Below are 15,442 nucleotides of genomic sequence, written 5' to 3' on the forward strand. Positions count from 1 at the left end.
CTCTGTGTTATCCTGGCACCTCCCTGCCCTGGGCTATAGAGTGAGGGGTGCAGGCCCAGGTCCGTCTTTGTCTAGGGAGGGTGCTGAGAGCTCCGGGTGACAGGCAGGTCCTGCCTTCCAGACCTCTTGGCTGGCAGAGGCAGGTGGGGGGAGCAGGGGGAGCCGTGTGATCCAGCGACCCCCCTGAGTCCCTGCTGCCCACGCTGCCAGTGGCCCAGCCGGTGCCTGGGAGTCCCAGCGGGCCCACGGATGTGGAGGCACACCTGGCTAAGGTGTGCTCTGAGCACCTATTGTGCGCCAGCCCTCTTCATTGATCATCTTATTTAACTGCCCACGTGTGTACTTGTGTGTTCGTGTGTGTGTGAAGAACCCCAGCCCATGTGCTAAAACTTGGGTGCGCAAGGGAGTCAGTACAGTAGGAACTGAGGGGGGGTAGTGGGACTAATGGAGTATTCAAGGGGGTTCCCAGTGGGCAGAGGACAGGTCTGAGAGTGAAAGGTTTTTAGCTCCCCCCGAAGCAGCCCTCATGATACTTTCTCTGAGTGTTCAGTACCACAGGCAGAGGGTCCTCGGGGACTTTCCAGGTTGGGGTTCGTGCCCAGAGCCTAAGGATGGGCGCTGGAGGTCCATGCGCCTCTCAGAAATACTCAAAATGTTGTACACACATGGGAGAGTGGGGTGGGACCCACAGCTGCATCAGATGCTCACAGAGGTCTTGGACATCGTTAGAGGTCTCTGATGTGCACGGGGTATACATGAGGGCTTTCTCCCGCCCAAGCTCCCCCCGCACCCTGGGGGCAGAACCAGAGAGTCTTGGCTCTCCTGCTGCTCCCGGGACAGCGGTGGTCTCCGCTGCGCCTCTGCACTGACGCTCCACACCGGTTTCCTCTGCTCGCGGCCTCCTTGACATGCCCTGCCCAAGCTCTGAGGCCCCACGACTCTCCCACAGCCTCTTAGATTTTGCCTGTCCTGGGTCCTTTGTCCTAACTCTGCCTCCTGGGCCCCCATTGCCACCAAGTGGCCCTGCACGGCCCCATCTCCTCCCAAACCCACCCAGCCACCCGATGCCACAGGGTCCGGCTGTGGTCAGTGTGAATGTCCGTCTTCCCACTGCCCACCCCAGCCTGAGGCACTGGGTTGTCCCTTCCCTGCCCCTGGCTCCTCCCAGAGCAGAGTGGTTCCATACCAGTTGTCCAGCGGTGTAGGTCCGGCTGCCCTGCACCCTGCCCCTAGGCTGGTGGGCTCCTCATCTCCGCCTCACCATGCAGGAACACTGCCTCCTGAGGGGCTGCCCTCCATGTGTGTTTGTGTGGTGCACGTGTGTGCATGTGTGTGCCCACACACACCTGTGCTGGACGCTCTCTCACAGACATGCACTCGGGCACCTGCACCCTCTGTCTCACAGAGCAAGCTGGGCCCTGGAGCCCTCCCTTGTCTGGCCCCCCTTCCAGTCCTTCCCTGGGGCTCCTCACAGCCCCTGGCTTGGATCCCAGCCTGGAAGGCACCATACGAGGTTATCCCTGTGATAGTCCAGCGTTGTTCCAAGCAGAACGCCCGCCTCTCCACCTTCCAGTTCTGTGACCCTGAGCACGTTCCTCAGCCTCTCTCCGCGGAGGATGATTATCACCTCCAGTTATTGAGAACCGCCCGCTGTTCGCCAGGTGCTGTGCTGGGCTCCGGGGGAGACCACAGCAAATGTGACATAGTCCCCACCCTCACTGAACTCACATCCTGGTGAGGGGGGAAGTAAGGAAACACATAGAAAAGGAGGTTCTGGTTCTGCTGAGTGATGCTGAGCAGATATGCTGCTCCGTGGAGGAGGGTGAGAGAGTGCCGGGTGGTCGCAGACAGCTTCTCCGAGGAGGCAGTGTTGGAGCGGAGCCCTGAGAGACAGGAGGCAGTCATTTAAAGATGTAGGGGAGAGCATTCTAGGCCAAGGGTACAGCTGGTGCAAAGGCCCTGCGGTGGGAATGAGCTCAGGGAGCAGAAAGAAGGCCACGTGGCTGGCGGGATGGGGTGGGGAGAGGGTAGTGAACCAGTTCAGGCAGGGCCTTTTCAGGCATGCCGAGGAGACCGGGTTCTAACTGAAGGGCAGTGGGAGCCGTTGGAGGGTTATGAGCGAGGGAGCGATGTGATGTGATTTGTTTCCACGACTCCCTCCAGCCGCCCCAGGGAGAGTGGGGAGGGGCGCGGGGTTGCCTCAGGAGCAGCTGAGACTTGGAAAGCTGGCTGGCTCGGCGTTGAGCCCTGGCCCAGCCAGTGCTCCACTATCAGCACGGACCCCATTTTGGTTGGTGCTGGAAAAGAGGCTGCTGCACCCAAGGCCACCCTAAGGGCCGTGGCTAGTGGGAGCCCCTGCTTGCAACAGGGCTTGATTCAGGCTGAGGGAGGATGCAGGGGATCTAGCTACTGCCAGCCTGTCACATGCAGGCAGCTCCTTGGGTTCGTGCCCTGTGGCCCCGCTGTGCCCACTTCCCCCGGCTCTTGCCAGCAGGGCTACAGGTAGGCAGGGTCGCTGCTTTGGGTGGACTCTTCAGTGGAAGATTTGAGGCCTTGACCTTGTGGGAGTGTCTTATGTGGCCCTAGGAAACTGGGGGCTCATCCTGTACCTCTAGCCCACCCAGGTGCGGAGGGAGGCTACTCTGAGTTCTAAGAAGCAGCCACTCACTATGTGACCTCAGGCAAAGCCTTTTCTGGTTCTGTGCCTTACTCTCTCCATCTGTCAAATGTGGTGGTGGAAAGAGTGGACCATAGCTGCCTTCCTTTCTCCTTGACCTCTGTAATGTGTTCTTCCTTGGATCGCAGCTCTCCCAACATTTATGACCTTAAGTCCTCCCACCAGCCCTGGGAAAGGAGGTGACGCCCCCATTATGGAGATGGGTCCACCAAGGCCAGAAGGGGCAGTGAGCCCCCAGGCACAGGGTGGTTCAGAGTGAGGACTTGGGGCATTTTTTCACACCTCTGCCCTGAAGCCCCCCTTTAAGTGCCCATCACTTGGGCTCATTAAGAGAAGGGGTTCCTGGCTCAGCTATTTCTAGGCTTAGATGGCCCTCAGCCCAGGCAGGGATTCTGGGCCCCCCGCCCAGAGTGGAGCTCAATGCTGCTCCTTGTCCGCTTGCCCCCAGAAGCCAAGGACACGGCCCAGTCCTGGGTGTTGGCAGAACCTCCATCCCCGTCCCAGCTGCGGGAGGACATGGCAGGGCAGGTAAGGCTGCAGCCAGCCAGAGGTAGCTGCTGACAGTTGTGGGGTGATGTGGGGGCCTCCCAAGAGGTCCTTTATTTGTCCATAACCCTGGCTTTGAGGCTGGTGCAGACTGAGCATCAGGTGCAGCCGCTTACACTCCCAAATATCAGGCCTTGCTGGGAGCTCTGGGAGAGCCCTGGCCAGAGAGGAGGCGCCCCTCCCTACAGGGCTCGGCCTCCACGTGAGGCTTCCCGATGGAATGGGGTGAAGCCCTGTGCCCCAGATCCTGTGCTCATCCAGGCCCCTGGGCTGTAAAGCCGGCCGGAGGAGCGGCGCTCAGGCAGCAGGCCAGAAGGCCCCACTCCGGGCCCCCGCCCCCCCTTGCTTTCTCAGCGCTGCCCCACCCCCAAGGAGGCTGGCTGAGGAGATGACCCGTTCTCTCCCCTCCCCTGAGCACCCCGCCCGCCCGCCCGCCCGCCCGCCTGTGGGAACACAGTGGAACAGCAACTGGGGCAGCAGGGATTTAGGGCAGGCCAGAAAGGGCCCCTCGCTGGGGCCAAGCCCCTTGGGGCTCCCGTGTCCTAGGATCGGGGCCCAGATATTCTAGAGCTTGGCTCTGCAGACTGTTTTTTTAAAAAAATTCTATGAAGGTTTTTCTTTTTTTTTTTTTCTTTTTTAAGTAAAATCCATGCTCACACAGTCTTCAGAACCCTAGGAGGTGGCATCAGGGTGAGCAGGCTGGAGCCCCAGACCCCAGTCCTGCCCTCTCCTCTTTCACTTCGTGTTTGACGACGAAGGTTAAATGAATGTGAAGTGTCCTGTGGTGTCGGGGCACCCGCAGCACCCGGAGGTGATTCCCTTTCCTCTCCAGGCTCCTGTTCTCTGAGTGGGAAGTTTCTCCTACTCTGTCCGGTCCCCATAATTCTGGTTCTGGAGGTCTGGGGGGAGGGCTTCATACCGTGTAACTGAAGTCCCTCGGGTGACACTCCTGACCAGGCAGGGAAGGCAGTATGGGTCTCACTAAGCCCTGTGTTGGCACCTGCAGCTCAGTCTGTTGCAGCCTGGGAGCCTGCCTGTCCCTCTCCTCCTGCAGCCTCTCCCGAGTCCCTGGAACGCTTTCTCCAGAGGAGCGTGGAGGTACTGTGGGGGGGGGCGCTAAGGCCTGAAAAGGGGAGGCAGGAAGTTGTTTGCGGGGGCTGCTCTGTGTCCCTGGTGGCATAGGTATTGGAGGTACAGTAGGGGGTGGGGGTGAGCATCGCCTGGCATGGGTGGGGCTGGGGCACCGTGGGATGAGGGGAGAACGGACCATCACATCTGCCCTCCCACCTGGGATCAGTTTGGGCAGGAAGCCCCTGGGAAATATGGGCTGGTTCCACTTTATTTTAAAGGGGACATGGCAGGTAAAATGGGTCTCCTGATTTTACAGAAGAGAAACAGGCCTGGAGCAGGGCAGAGGGGAGTGGGCCTGGCCTGGGTTGGGTGGGAGGAGCCCTGACCTGGATCCACGAAGAGTCCCACAGTGAGCTGGGCAGAGCAGGGCTTCCCCCTTGTACGCTCTCCCCAGAGCACCCCATGGCGGACTCCTCCTGAGTCCCTCCTCAGGGCTCCGTGAGCTCTGCAGAGCCGCCGTGTGGAAGGGACCCCCAGGCCCCTCGTCCTCTCTCCTAGCAGCGCTGGGGCTTCCGGCCGGCGCCAGGCAGCAGAGGCAGCTGCGCTCTCAGCGAGGCTCCGTGGTGGCGCTGCACCCGCCCAGCACCCTGGACAGCACCTCACGCTGGTTCTCGTGAGGGCTCACTTGGGCTTCTCTGGGGTGGCCTCCGTTCTGATAAAGCTGCGCTCAGTTGACTTCCTTGCCTCCTCTTTTCACCGCTGCTCTAAAGGCAGCCCCAAGCCCAACTCCCTCCGTGTTCCCTGGAGCCAGGGCGAGGCAACATGCAAAGAGGCGAAGAGGCTGGCTGCTGCCGGCCTGGGCTCTGTCTCCATCACTCCCTGAGGGTGAGGAGGAGTTCTGGACCCTTCCCTAGTTCCTTCCAACCAGGGTCTTCCTCAGAGGGCTTTGGCGCGTCCTGGAGAGCACAACAGAGACACAGGAGGGACCAGGGAAGGCGGGACTGGGGCCCATGGAGTGGTAGAGGGTGGGGGAGAGGAGAGTGGGGCTGGTTTGAGCAGGGCGCTGGGGACACCGTGGCATGAACCCAGACCCCGCCAAGAGGGCCCTCGAAGGTCATCTCAGTCATCCTTCTGTCCCCAGGCAGGCTGCCTGGTGCTGGGTCCACTGGGTGTTAGGCCCCCAAGCACCTGCCTTGTCTGATTCACCCCTTCCTCTCGCCATCTGCTGCCAGGTCTAGTGGAGTCCCAGGAGCAGCCGGCACGGGGTGGAAGCAGCGCCTGCCATGGAGGAGGATAAGCTCCCATCTGGACTGCCTGAGGAAGATGGCGCCACCTGGGACCCCAGCCCGGAGCCTGGGGAGGAGTCCGGGGTCCAGAATGGAGCGGCGGCCAGTGTGGACCTGAATGGCAGCCGCAGCAGCCCAGGGCATGAGCTAAGGGGCACCCTGGCAGACACCGAGGAGCCCATAAAGAGCCCGGACGTGGCCCTCCATCGCCTCAGCCTCGGCCTCTCTCTCACTAATGGCCTAGCCCTGGGGCCAGACTCGGACATTCTCGAAGATTCCACAGAGCCCAGGCCCTGGAGGGCTGGCGGGCTGGCAGAAGGAGACAACGCCCCCGGGAGCCTTTGTCCGGACACGGAGGACCCTCAGCTAGAGTAAGTCGGTGTCTCAGGGTAGGAGCTCGCCACTTTCGATTGCTCCATGCTGTGTGGCCTGGGTCTAGCCACTTAAGTCTCTTTGGTTCTTGTTTTTCTCGTCCATAAAATGGGAATTTCATGTCCCCCTTTTGCCGAGCTCCTGGGCGTTCTGGGAAAACAGAGCCTTGAGACTTCAGAGGCGGACAGGCCTGTTGTGCCCCCACCCCCTGCCCCCCCAACCATCATGGGCCATTTCTATGTGCGGCCGGGGGGCCATACTCCCTCCGCCCCAGGCTGGACGTTAGAGTTACAAAATGCCTCGAAGTAGAAGGTCATCTGGTCCATCCCTGCACTCCCTGCAGATGAGGCTCTCCCGACTCTGCAGAGGACCTCAACAGAGCAGGCTTCGTAGGTTCCTCCCAGTCAGCCACCCCTGGCCTCAGTGCCATCCGAGAGTCCTACCAGGAATCTTACTTCAGCCCTACTTGTTGGAGTTAGGGCCCCTCTTCTGTTATCCTCAGCAGGAAGTGGGGAGACCTGGTATCGTGGAGATGCTAGTTGGACGTGGAGGGTGGGGATGGGCCAGGGGAATGTCTAGAGGACCCCACGGTGGGCTGCAAAAGGACAGTATAGAAGTCTCAGTGTGCAAGTGTGTGGGAGGTGTGTGAGTGTGTGCATGGAGAGCATGCGTGTGCCTGGCTGTGCGTTGGTGCGTGTGCAGGGCTGTGTAAGCATACTGGTGCATATGAGTCTGCATGGTTGTGGGTGGAAGGTGTTTGTGTGTGGTTGGCCTGTGTGTGCCTGGGACTCCATGGGGAGGAATGTGGTGAGTGGGTTCGGTTGCCCATGTGTGCTGGCTAGGCCGTGGCCATAACAGCATTTCTATCCAGGCAGGACCCAGGGCATCGGCCGGCTGGCAGTGGTGTGCCGCGGGGGCTGGGCTTCTGGGTGCACACTGTTTGCTTGTGGGCCTCGCGTGTATGTAGGTTGGCTGACGGCGGGAGCACGCGGAAGTTCCGAGGTTGGGCTGATGGTCTTCAAGCCCCTGCCAGAACCACCCTTCAGTTCTGCTCAGGTGCATGAGAGGGTGGCAGATGGTGGGTGGGGGAGCCATTCATGGCTCTGACAGTAAATAAGGTGAGTGGCCGCCAAGGGCAGGCTCTGTGTCATTGCTCAGGTGTCTTCAGGACCCAGCCCAGGCAGAGGTGCCTCTGCTGGCAGGTTTAGGTGTCTGTTCTCCAACCCTTCTCTTCCTTCCCCTCCTACTGGAGGTCAGTAAGAGGCCACTCTACCCCAGGCCCCTGCCGGGCATCCTGCCACCTTTCAGATTTCTGAGTGCTTCCCCACTTCCTTCTCTGGCCCCTCGGGGGCCTAGTGAGCCTGCAGTGTCGGATCCTGCTGGGACGGGGATGAAAGACAGCTCTCAGGTCAGTATTTTTCTGCAGGGAATACACTGGGACCAAACCTTAGACACTGGGGGTCCAAGGAGGTGTTTGAGGGGACGGAGCACTTCCCAGTCCTCCAAGTGCCGCTCAGTTTCTGCTGGGCAGCAGGGGCTGAGGTGGAAGCTGGGATCTCACGGGAGAGAGGGCTGCGCTTCCTTGCAAATGATGGGCTGTGATTTATCAGGAACGGGCTGGGCTCAGCCTGCTTCTTTCTTTTTGTGTCTACTTGCCGCCTCTGTGTTTCTTTCTGTCTTTGTCTGCAGCTCTGCTACTCTCCGTCTCCCCTCCTCCGTCTCCCTGCCCTCTGCGTCTTGTTTCTCTTTTCTCTCCCTCTCTCCTTGTCTCTGTTTTTGTCTCTTTCTCGTTTCTTTTCTCTGGGCCTCACTCTCCTTCAGTCTCTCTCCTCTCCCTTCCCTGACCTCCCTGCTCACCTGAGCATCTCTCCAGGATGCCTCCATTCACCTGCGTGTGAAGCTTTGTTCTAGGTGCTGGAAATACTTTAGTGAACAGAACATACAAAATTTTCTACTCTCATGGAGCTTGTGGTCTAGTGTGGAGACAGATAATAAATCACAAAATTATAAATTATTGCATTAAAGTATGTTAGAAGGGGGTATGTGCTTTGGAAATACGAAGTAGGGAATGGGGCTGAGTGCCTGGGGGCAGGTCCCAGTCATCAGTGGGGTGGTCAGGGCAGGCCTCGCGGAGGAGAAATGAGGAAGGAGGCTTTGGCCTGAGGGCAGAGCTCTCTGGCAGGGGGAGCAGCTGGCACAAAGGCTTCTCCCGGGGCAGCCCAGCGCTCTGCAAGGATGGTGGGCCATGTGGTGGGCTGTGTGGGGCTACCAGCAGCTGCTCATTCACCCGGTGCCCCATGCAGCAAGGTTTGCCAAGTACCTACTGTGTGCTGGGTGCATCTGGCCTTGTGTGGGGGTCGTTGGGTGGGGCTGGGGCACAGATGGTAAACAGGGGAACAGTCAGAAGCCTTCATCCTGACAGGGGCTGGGAGGATGGAAAGAGCTACCCTGAGGATGGAGAGGAAGGAGAGGGGCCAGTGCGGTGGGCGGTGTGGACCCGCCCCCCTCAATCTCTCTGAGGAGGTGGCATTAAGGCAAAGCCTGAGAGCCGAGATGTGGTCGGCCAACCTAAGACCCTCCTGGGGTATAAGGACAACAAAATTATGACCCTTTGTGACTCTCGCTGTGATGGGAGAGCAGCCCTGTGGGCCAGGCTAGAGGACGAGGACTCACATTCATCCACTGATGCCTGCTGTGGGCCAGGCGGGGGTTGGGCTCTGCGGGGGGGCCTGACGGTCCTTATCACTGCTGCACCCCAGTAATCAGTCAGCATCTGGTAGTGCTGGCTGAAAAAAGGAACAGGCCACAAGCCATACCCACTCCCCACCCCCAGGGAGTCACGGCACCTGTGAACCGGGCCACCCTGGCAGAATGCTGACTGGCCCTTGCATCCTGCAGGCTGGATGGTCCCGGGGAGCCAGATGTCCGGGACGGCTTCAGCGCCACGTTTGAGAAGATCGTGGAGTCGGAGCTGCTGCGGGGCACCCAGTACAGCAGCCTCGACTCCCTAGATGTGTTGAGCCTCACAGACGAGAGTGACAGCTGCGTCAGCTTCGAGGCGCCCCTCACACCCCTCATCCAGCAGCGGGCCCGTGACAGCCCTGAGCCAGGGGCTTCCCTGGGCACTGGCAGCGTGGGGCCCGAGGGGGACGTGGGAGCAGCTGGCGGTGATGGGGAGCTGGGCAGCCCCCTGCGGCGATCCATCTCCAGCAGCCGCTCGGAGAACGTCCTGAGCCGCCTGTCTCTCACCGCCGTGCCCAATGGCTTCCATGAAGATGGACCCCAGGGCCCAGGTGGGGATGAGGAAGAGGAAGAGGAGGAGGACACGGATAAGTTGCTGAACTCGGCCAGGTGAGGATGGGCCCAGGCCGGGAGCTGGGAGGACCATTGAGCAGATGGGGAAACAGACCCAGAGGGGGCAAAGCAAGTGAGGGCTGCCTAGTGGCCACACAGCCCTCTCCAAGGTCATCGTGTCCTCTCTGTGCACCCAGACTCCCCACCGCAGTTCCGAGGGCCCGTTCTGCCCTTCTAGGCCTGTCTAGCCCTCTGGGGCCGGTGAGTTCTGCTGTGGCTTTGGGGGGCAGCTAATGATCTCACTTGAGGGACTTGATCCCGTCCTGGTGCAGTGGAGTGTCCTTCCCTGCTCTGGCCCATGTGGATTTCGGAGCCCTGGGGAGACCTTCCAGCACCTCCCCAGGGCCTCTGCCCCAGGGCCACTGAGCCCCACCTCTCCGCCCCGCCCTCCCTCTGCAGTGACCCCAGCTTAAAGGATGGCCTGTCTGATTCGGACTCGGAGCTGAGCAGCTCGGAGGGGCTGGAGCCTGGCAGCACAGACGCACTGGCCAATGGGTGCCAGGGCGTCAGTGAGGCTGCTCGCCGGCTGGCTCGCCGCCTTTACCACCTCGAGGGCTTCCAGCGCTGTGACGTCGCCCGGCAGCTGGGCAAGAAGTGAGTTTTCTCTCCCACACCACCCCATGCAAACCCGGTGTCTTCCTCAGCCTGAAGGGGGTGTAGGTGACTTCTTTTAGTGACTATTAGCAGTGCAGTGTCTATTAGAAGGTGACTATTCTACTAGTCACCTTCTATTAGGGGTGCCTGGTGGCTGGAGGGCCCCCAGCAGTCCCTGAGAGCTCCTCTTCCTGCCACTGTCCTCATTCCTCACCCTGCCCCACATCTGTTTCCTTTCTGGGCTGCCTGGGAGAGGCCCGCACGCTCAGGGAGGGGGGCGGTGGCAGCTCGGCCCCTCGGGGCTGGGGGACTGGCACGTGGCATGTGGTTGCGGGGCCATGAAGGATGGTAGTGAGGACAGAAGCAGGCCTAGCTCACAAGCCTAAGGGGGACAGGTCAGACCCGAGACCCCCAAGTGTGAGCTACCTGGGGGCTTAGGCCGGGGGGTTGGCGCTGCTCCTCGGTCCCTCACTGCTCCCTTTGTCCAGCTTCCTATACCTTCCACGGCCGCCACGTGGCTCCTGCCCTTGTCCTCCTGGCCCCAGCTCAGAAATCACCACAACTAGCTCCCCTTCCTGAGAGTCTGTGACCCCTGACCTGATGACACACTTCAGAAGCTTTCCTTGTGGTTGCTCCCCACCCTCCCTTGTCTCTTCAGCCCCTCCCTCGGAGAGTCTCCCCATGGCACGTAACTGTGCTGAAGTCTTCCCTCAGTGGGTCTTCTTCCTCCGGCTTCTTCACAGCCAAACATCTCAGGATTCTGTGCCCTGGGTGGCCTCTGCCCCCTCCCCTTCTCCACATTCAGCCCAGGGCTGGCTTTTCTTCCCGCCCGATCCCTTCAGAAGCCCCTCCCACTGTGTTACTAGCTGCCTGGGCCCCGAATCTGGTGGCTGTCACCTGACCTTACCTTCCACGGTGCTGACACACTGGCTGCTCCTTTCTTTCTCTCTAATTACGCTTTTTACTATGGAACTTGCAAACATGTGGAAAAGCGGAGAAAATGTATTGAACATTTATGTACCTATTCCTCAGATTCAAAGTTATCGACCATTTTTTATTCTTGTTTCCTCTACCCCGTGAGACAGTTCCCTGCCATTTGCTGGAATATCTTAAAGCTTATGCCCTGGCCAGTGTGGCCGGGGCGGGCAGGTCTGGGTGGGTGGGTCAGGGTACCGGGTACCACTGCCCACGTGCCCCTGTTGTTTGCTGTGCCCCGCTTCTCATGGACACCCCGTGCTCTCCTGGCAGCAACGAGTTCAGCAGGCTGGTGGCCGGGGAGTACCTCAGCTTCTTCGACTTCTCGGGCCTGACTCTGGACCGAGCGCTCAGGTCAGTGGGGCTGGGGCAGGGCAGTGCCCACAGGTGGGACGGGCTGCACGTCTGGATTCTCATGCCAGCTCCGTCATAAAGTTGCTGTGCAACCTTGGGCCAGTGTCTTGACTGCTCTGAGGGAGGCTGGGGAAGGGCCATCCGAGCGGCAGCCCTCCAGCGACTCCGGGAGTGCCCGCTACGTGGCGGGTGCTGAGGCCTGTGAACGCAGCGTTGCCTCGTGACTCTTTAGGAGAGGAAAGAAGGCGCCACGCCCCACCCCCCAGCCCCTGCTTCTGACCTTCCCAGAGCTGTTGATGGAGATTTGATCTCAGGTCTCGCTGGTGCTTGGGCCCAGGGAGGAGCCCTCAGGAGGGCCCACGGTGGGAGGACGCAGCCCAGTGCCCAGCAGGGCGGTGGGGTGGCCGAGGCAGCAGGGCGACACCAGGCCGGAGCCCGCAGGGGAGGGGCAGTGGTCTCTGAGCTAAGGGCTGGGTGGCCCTGCGTGTTAGACCTTCACATCATATCTCATGTGTCTCTTACACTTTTGAAATAAATGTATTTTCCATCCTTTTTTCTCTGCTCGGTTGAGCTATTTTCTGTTGTCCTGCTCAGAGTCCACTTACCCTGTTTCTGTCTCTGCCAGGGCGTTAAACCCACTTACTGGATTTTTACTTTCTGCTATTATATTTTTCAGTTCTAGAATTTTTATCTTATTAAAAATATTTCTGCCCTGGCTGGCGTAGCTCAGTGGATTGAGCACGGGCTGGGAACCAAAGTGTCCCAGGTTCTATTCCCAGCCAGGGTACATTCCTGGGTTGTAGGCCATAACCCCCAGCAACTGCACATTGATGTTTCTCTCTCTCTCTCTCTCTCTCTCTCTCTCTCTCTCTCTCTCTCTCTCTCTTTCCCTTCCCTCTCTAAAATAAATGAATAAATAAAATCTTTAAAAAAATATTTCTTATAGATGCTAATTCTCTGGGGAACCCCCCCTTTTCACTTGGTTTCTCCATTTCTCCTCTCTTTTCTTGACATATTAGTCATGGTTATTTCAAAGGCCTTGTCTGCCCATCCCAATGTCTGTATCATCTGTATCTGGTTTTTTTTTAGATTTTTATTTATTTATTTTTAGAGAGAAGGGAAGGGAAGGAAAAAGAGAGGGAGAGAAACATCAATGTGTGGATGCCTCTCATGAGTCCTCTAACGGGGACCTGACCTGCAACCCAGACATATGCCCTGACTGGGAATTGAACTGGTGACCTTTGCTTCTCAGTCTGGTGCTCAGTCCACTGAGCCACACCAACCAGGGCTTGTATCTGTTTCTATTGTCTATTTTTTCCTTTTGACTCCATCAACAAGGGTCTCTTTGTATGCTCAGCAGCGTTTTGATCAGATGCTGTGCATTTTGTATGAATTACAGCGGCTCCAGAACACCATGTATCTTTAGGGAGCATCTGCCCTGCCATTCGCCGGGCAGTTAAGGGAGGCAGGGGAGGCGGTCCTCGTCCACCCAGGGCTGAGCCGAGAATTGGTTTAGAGTTCAGCCCACCCCAGAGGGAAGGTCCCATCAGGCTTTCCACAGGGACCCTGTGTGTTCACGGGGGCCTCTCCTTTGGGTGGGTCATGAATCCAATTTTATCTCCTCAATATGGCAAGACTGTCAAAAACCCAAATCCCTCTGCTTCTCAGAGGCTTTTTGCTCCGCTCTTTGCACCCTGCCCCGCACATTCCAGAAGCTGGAAAATCCCTCAGAGGAAAACCGGCTGTGCGTTTGCAGCCCCTTGCGTCTCTGGGTTTGTCCCTTCAGCTCTGGGAAGCTACCAAATGCTCTGCCTGCCGCCTGCGCCCATGATCGCCAGCCCACCTCTCCTCTCCAGAGCCTGGGTCCTTTGCTCTTTGTCATGGTAGCGGCTTTCTCAGAGCTCCAGAGAGATGTGTCCCGTCGGGTCTCCCCATCAGTCTCAGTGGACATGCTGGTCTCCGAGAGCCTTGCCAGCCGGAGCTGAGGCTGAAGTTTGCGTGGGAATGGGGAGGACTGGTTGGGGGGAGGTGCTGGGTGCATCAGCATGTGACCAGAGGCTGGGCACTGGGCTGCAGGACCTTGTATGTCAGCCTAATAGATGGAGGCACTGGGGAGCCACAGCAGGTGCCAGGTGTAAATCAGGATTTGGGAGGCAGTGCCAATAGCTGCATGCAGGCGGCTTTTGATCCAGAGGAGCCAGGCTTCTGAAGAGGGTCAGATGGGAGAAGACAAGGCCTGGGTTTGGTGGCAGTTGTCCTGGCTTAGGCCTTAGTGAAGACCCCCAGGGAAGGGGTGTTGAGCTGGGAGTAGGGGCTGGGAGGAGTTTTAGAAAGTCCTGGTGTGGGAAGAGGGGGCAAGCGGAGCTGGGGACCAGTGGAGGGGAGGAGAACAGGGAGAGGAGGAGAACCAGGTGGCAGAGGGAGAGTTTTTGTGCAGCAGCTGATGGACTGGGGTGGTAGTGTGCTCGGCAGTTTCAGATGCCTTGGGGAGCCTCAGAGGGTAAGGGCTGGCTGAGACGGGGCTCACGGGTCCCGGTTTCCCCGAGGAGCAGCACCAGTGAGGATAAAGCAAAGTGGGCATTGCAGAGACCACGTGGACCGTTGCTAAGTTAGTAACAAATCGGCTTCAGGAACCAGGACAGACAGAGACCTAAAGTGCCTTGGCTTGCAGCTTCCCCCAGGTGAGCTGCCTCTTCCAGGTCCCCTGATTTGGGGGTCAGCTGCCAGGGACCCTGAGAGCTGGTGACCTTTGAATTGTGCCTTGGGAGGGACTCAGAGCTGCCAAGCGGGGGAGGAAGGCCTTCCAGGCAGGGCCCAGCAGGCTCAGAGGCAGCGGGCAGTGCAGGCGCCTGTCCTGTCCAGGGTGTGGATCCTGTGTGGAGAGGCAGCGGGTGGGTGTGAAGCTGCAGGGATAGGAGGGAGGTGGGGTCGCAGGGAAGGCCTGGATGTGAGGAGCGTGGACCTTGTTCTGAGGGCTCTGGGGAGCCAGCGGCAGATTTTAAGCAGGGGTGAGTTGGATGTGTGTTTAGAAAGACCGCCCGGCGTCCGCAGGGAGGATATGCTGGGGCTGTGCTGGGCGCACTTACCTAGAGGAAGAGGAGGAGGAGGAAGGACTGAGACTGGGAGTGAAGAACTTCTTGGGGACAGCTCAGACCCGGGGTGGGGGAGCAGTGAGGCAGGCAGGGCGGGGGCTGGGCTGGGGGGGTGCAGCACATGGAGTGGGGGGCGGGTCTGGGCAGGGCAGAGCAGTCCGAGGGGCAGGTGTGGCCAGCTGGGCCCAGGCTTCAAGGAGGCAGCGAGGAGTGGGCACTTGCCCCGAAGGAGAGCTGACCCGCCCTGCGGCGGGGTTCTGTGTTTGTTCCTTGCACTCCGCCCCTGCCTGCTTCCGAAGGGCCCTGGAGCGTGAGGAGGGCGGAAACTCCAGAAGCTGTCCTGGGCGCTGGGGTGCCTCCCTGGGCTCGGGTGCTGGGGTGCTAGAGCGCTGGCCCACTCGGGCAGGTGTGTTTGTGTGTATCTGTGCGCGCAAGTGTGTGCATGGGTATAGAGGAGGACCCAGACTGACTCGGGGGCTCTGGGAGACCCTCAGCATCCCTGAATTGCCCCCCAGAACCTTCCTGAAGGCCTTCCCGCTGATGGGGGAGACGCAGGAGCGAGAGCGGGTCCTCACTCACTTCTCTCGGCGGTACTGCCAGTGCAACCCCGACGACAGCACCTCGGAAGGTATGGCCCCACTCTGCTGCTCCCCACCCCCCAAGCCAGGCCCTGGCTTCTTCCTGCCCTGGCGCACCCACCACCCTGCCCTGCCCAGTAAACATCGAGCGAATGAACCACGGTGCACAGGATGGGCACTGCCCGCTGGGCAAGAGACCTGCAGATGCCGTGCCCGTTGTCATTCCCGGGCCTGAGAACCCTCCAGCCTAGAGGTTCAGCCCTGAATCTCAGGTCTTCATTCTCGCTGGTCCCTGTGGCAGTGCCGAGTCTCGGTGTGGTGGGAGTCCTGCTGTGGGGGTCTGGGTTGGAGCCCTCTTAGGGGAGGGCCCTGCTGTAAGGATGGACCTGAGTCCCAGGAACACGGGGACTAGGCCAGTTACTGGATGTGCCATACATAGGCCACGGCAGGGGCATGGCCCGGGAACTAGAGCCATCCCTGGGAATTTGGCCACAGGAGGCAGAGTTTGGGCGGGAGCAGGCCCAGGGGGTCAGGTCTCCTTTG

The 15,442-nt window shown here is 59.6% G+C and overlaps 1 protein-coding gene across 3 annotated transcripts in view; it reads left to right on the top strand.

Annotated features, from left to right (window-relative positions):
* The window catches only part of PSD2 (pleckstrin and Sec7 domain containing 2), a 44,169-nt gene that overhangs the window by 8,068 nt on the left and 20,659 nt on the right, over positions 1–15,442 (top strand). For 2 of the 3 annotated variants that reach the window (XM_036013955.1, XM_028528353.2), the window contains 5 exons: positions 5,527–5,951; positions 8,851–9,303; positions 9,706–9,900; positions 11,149–11,229; positions 14,837–14,949. In XM_036013955.1, coding sequence (XP_035869848.1) covers positions 5,578–5,951; positions 8,851–9,303; positions 9,706–9,900; positions 11,149–11,229; positions 14,837–14,949 — 1,216 coding nt within the window. In that variant the 5' untranslated portion in view covers positions 5,527–5,577. Of the gene's footprint in view, positions 1–3,132; positions 3,206–5,526; positions 5,952–8,850; positions 9,304–9,705; positions 9,901–11,148; positions 11,230–14,836; positions 14,950–15,442 lie in introns of those variants that run through there. The other variant, XM_036013954.1, reaches the window with a different exon arrangement.

The sequence above is a fragment of the Phyllostomus discolor genome, chromosome 13 (genome assembly GCF_004126475.2).
Source record: "Phyllostomus discolor isolate MPI-MPIP mPhyDis1 chromosome 13, mPhyDis1.pri.v3, whole genome shotgun sequence".
Taxonomy (NCBI): Eukaryota; Metazoa; Chordata; class Mammalia; order Chiroptera; family Phyllostomidae; genus Phyllostomus; species Phyllostomus discolor.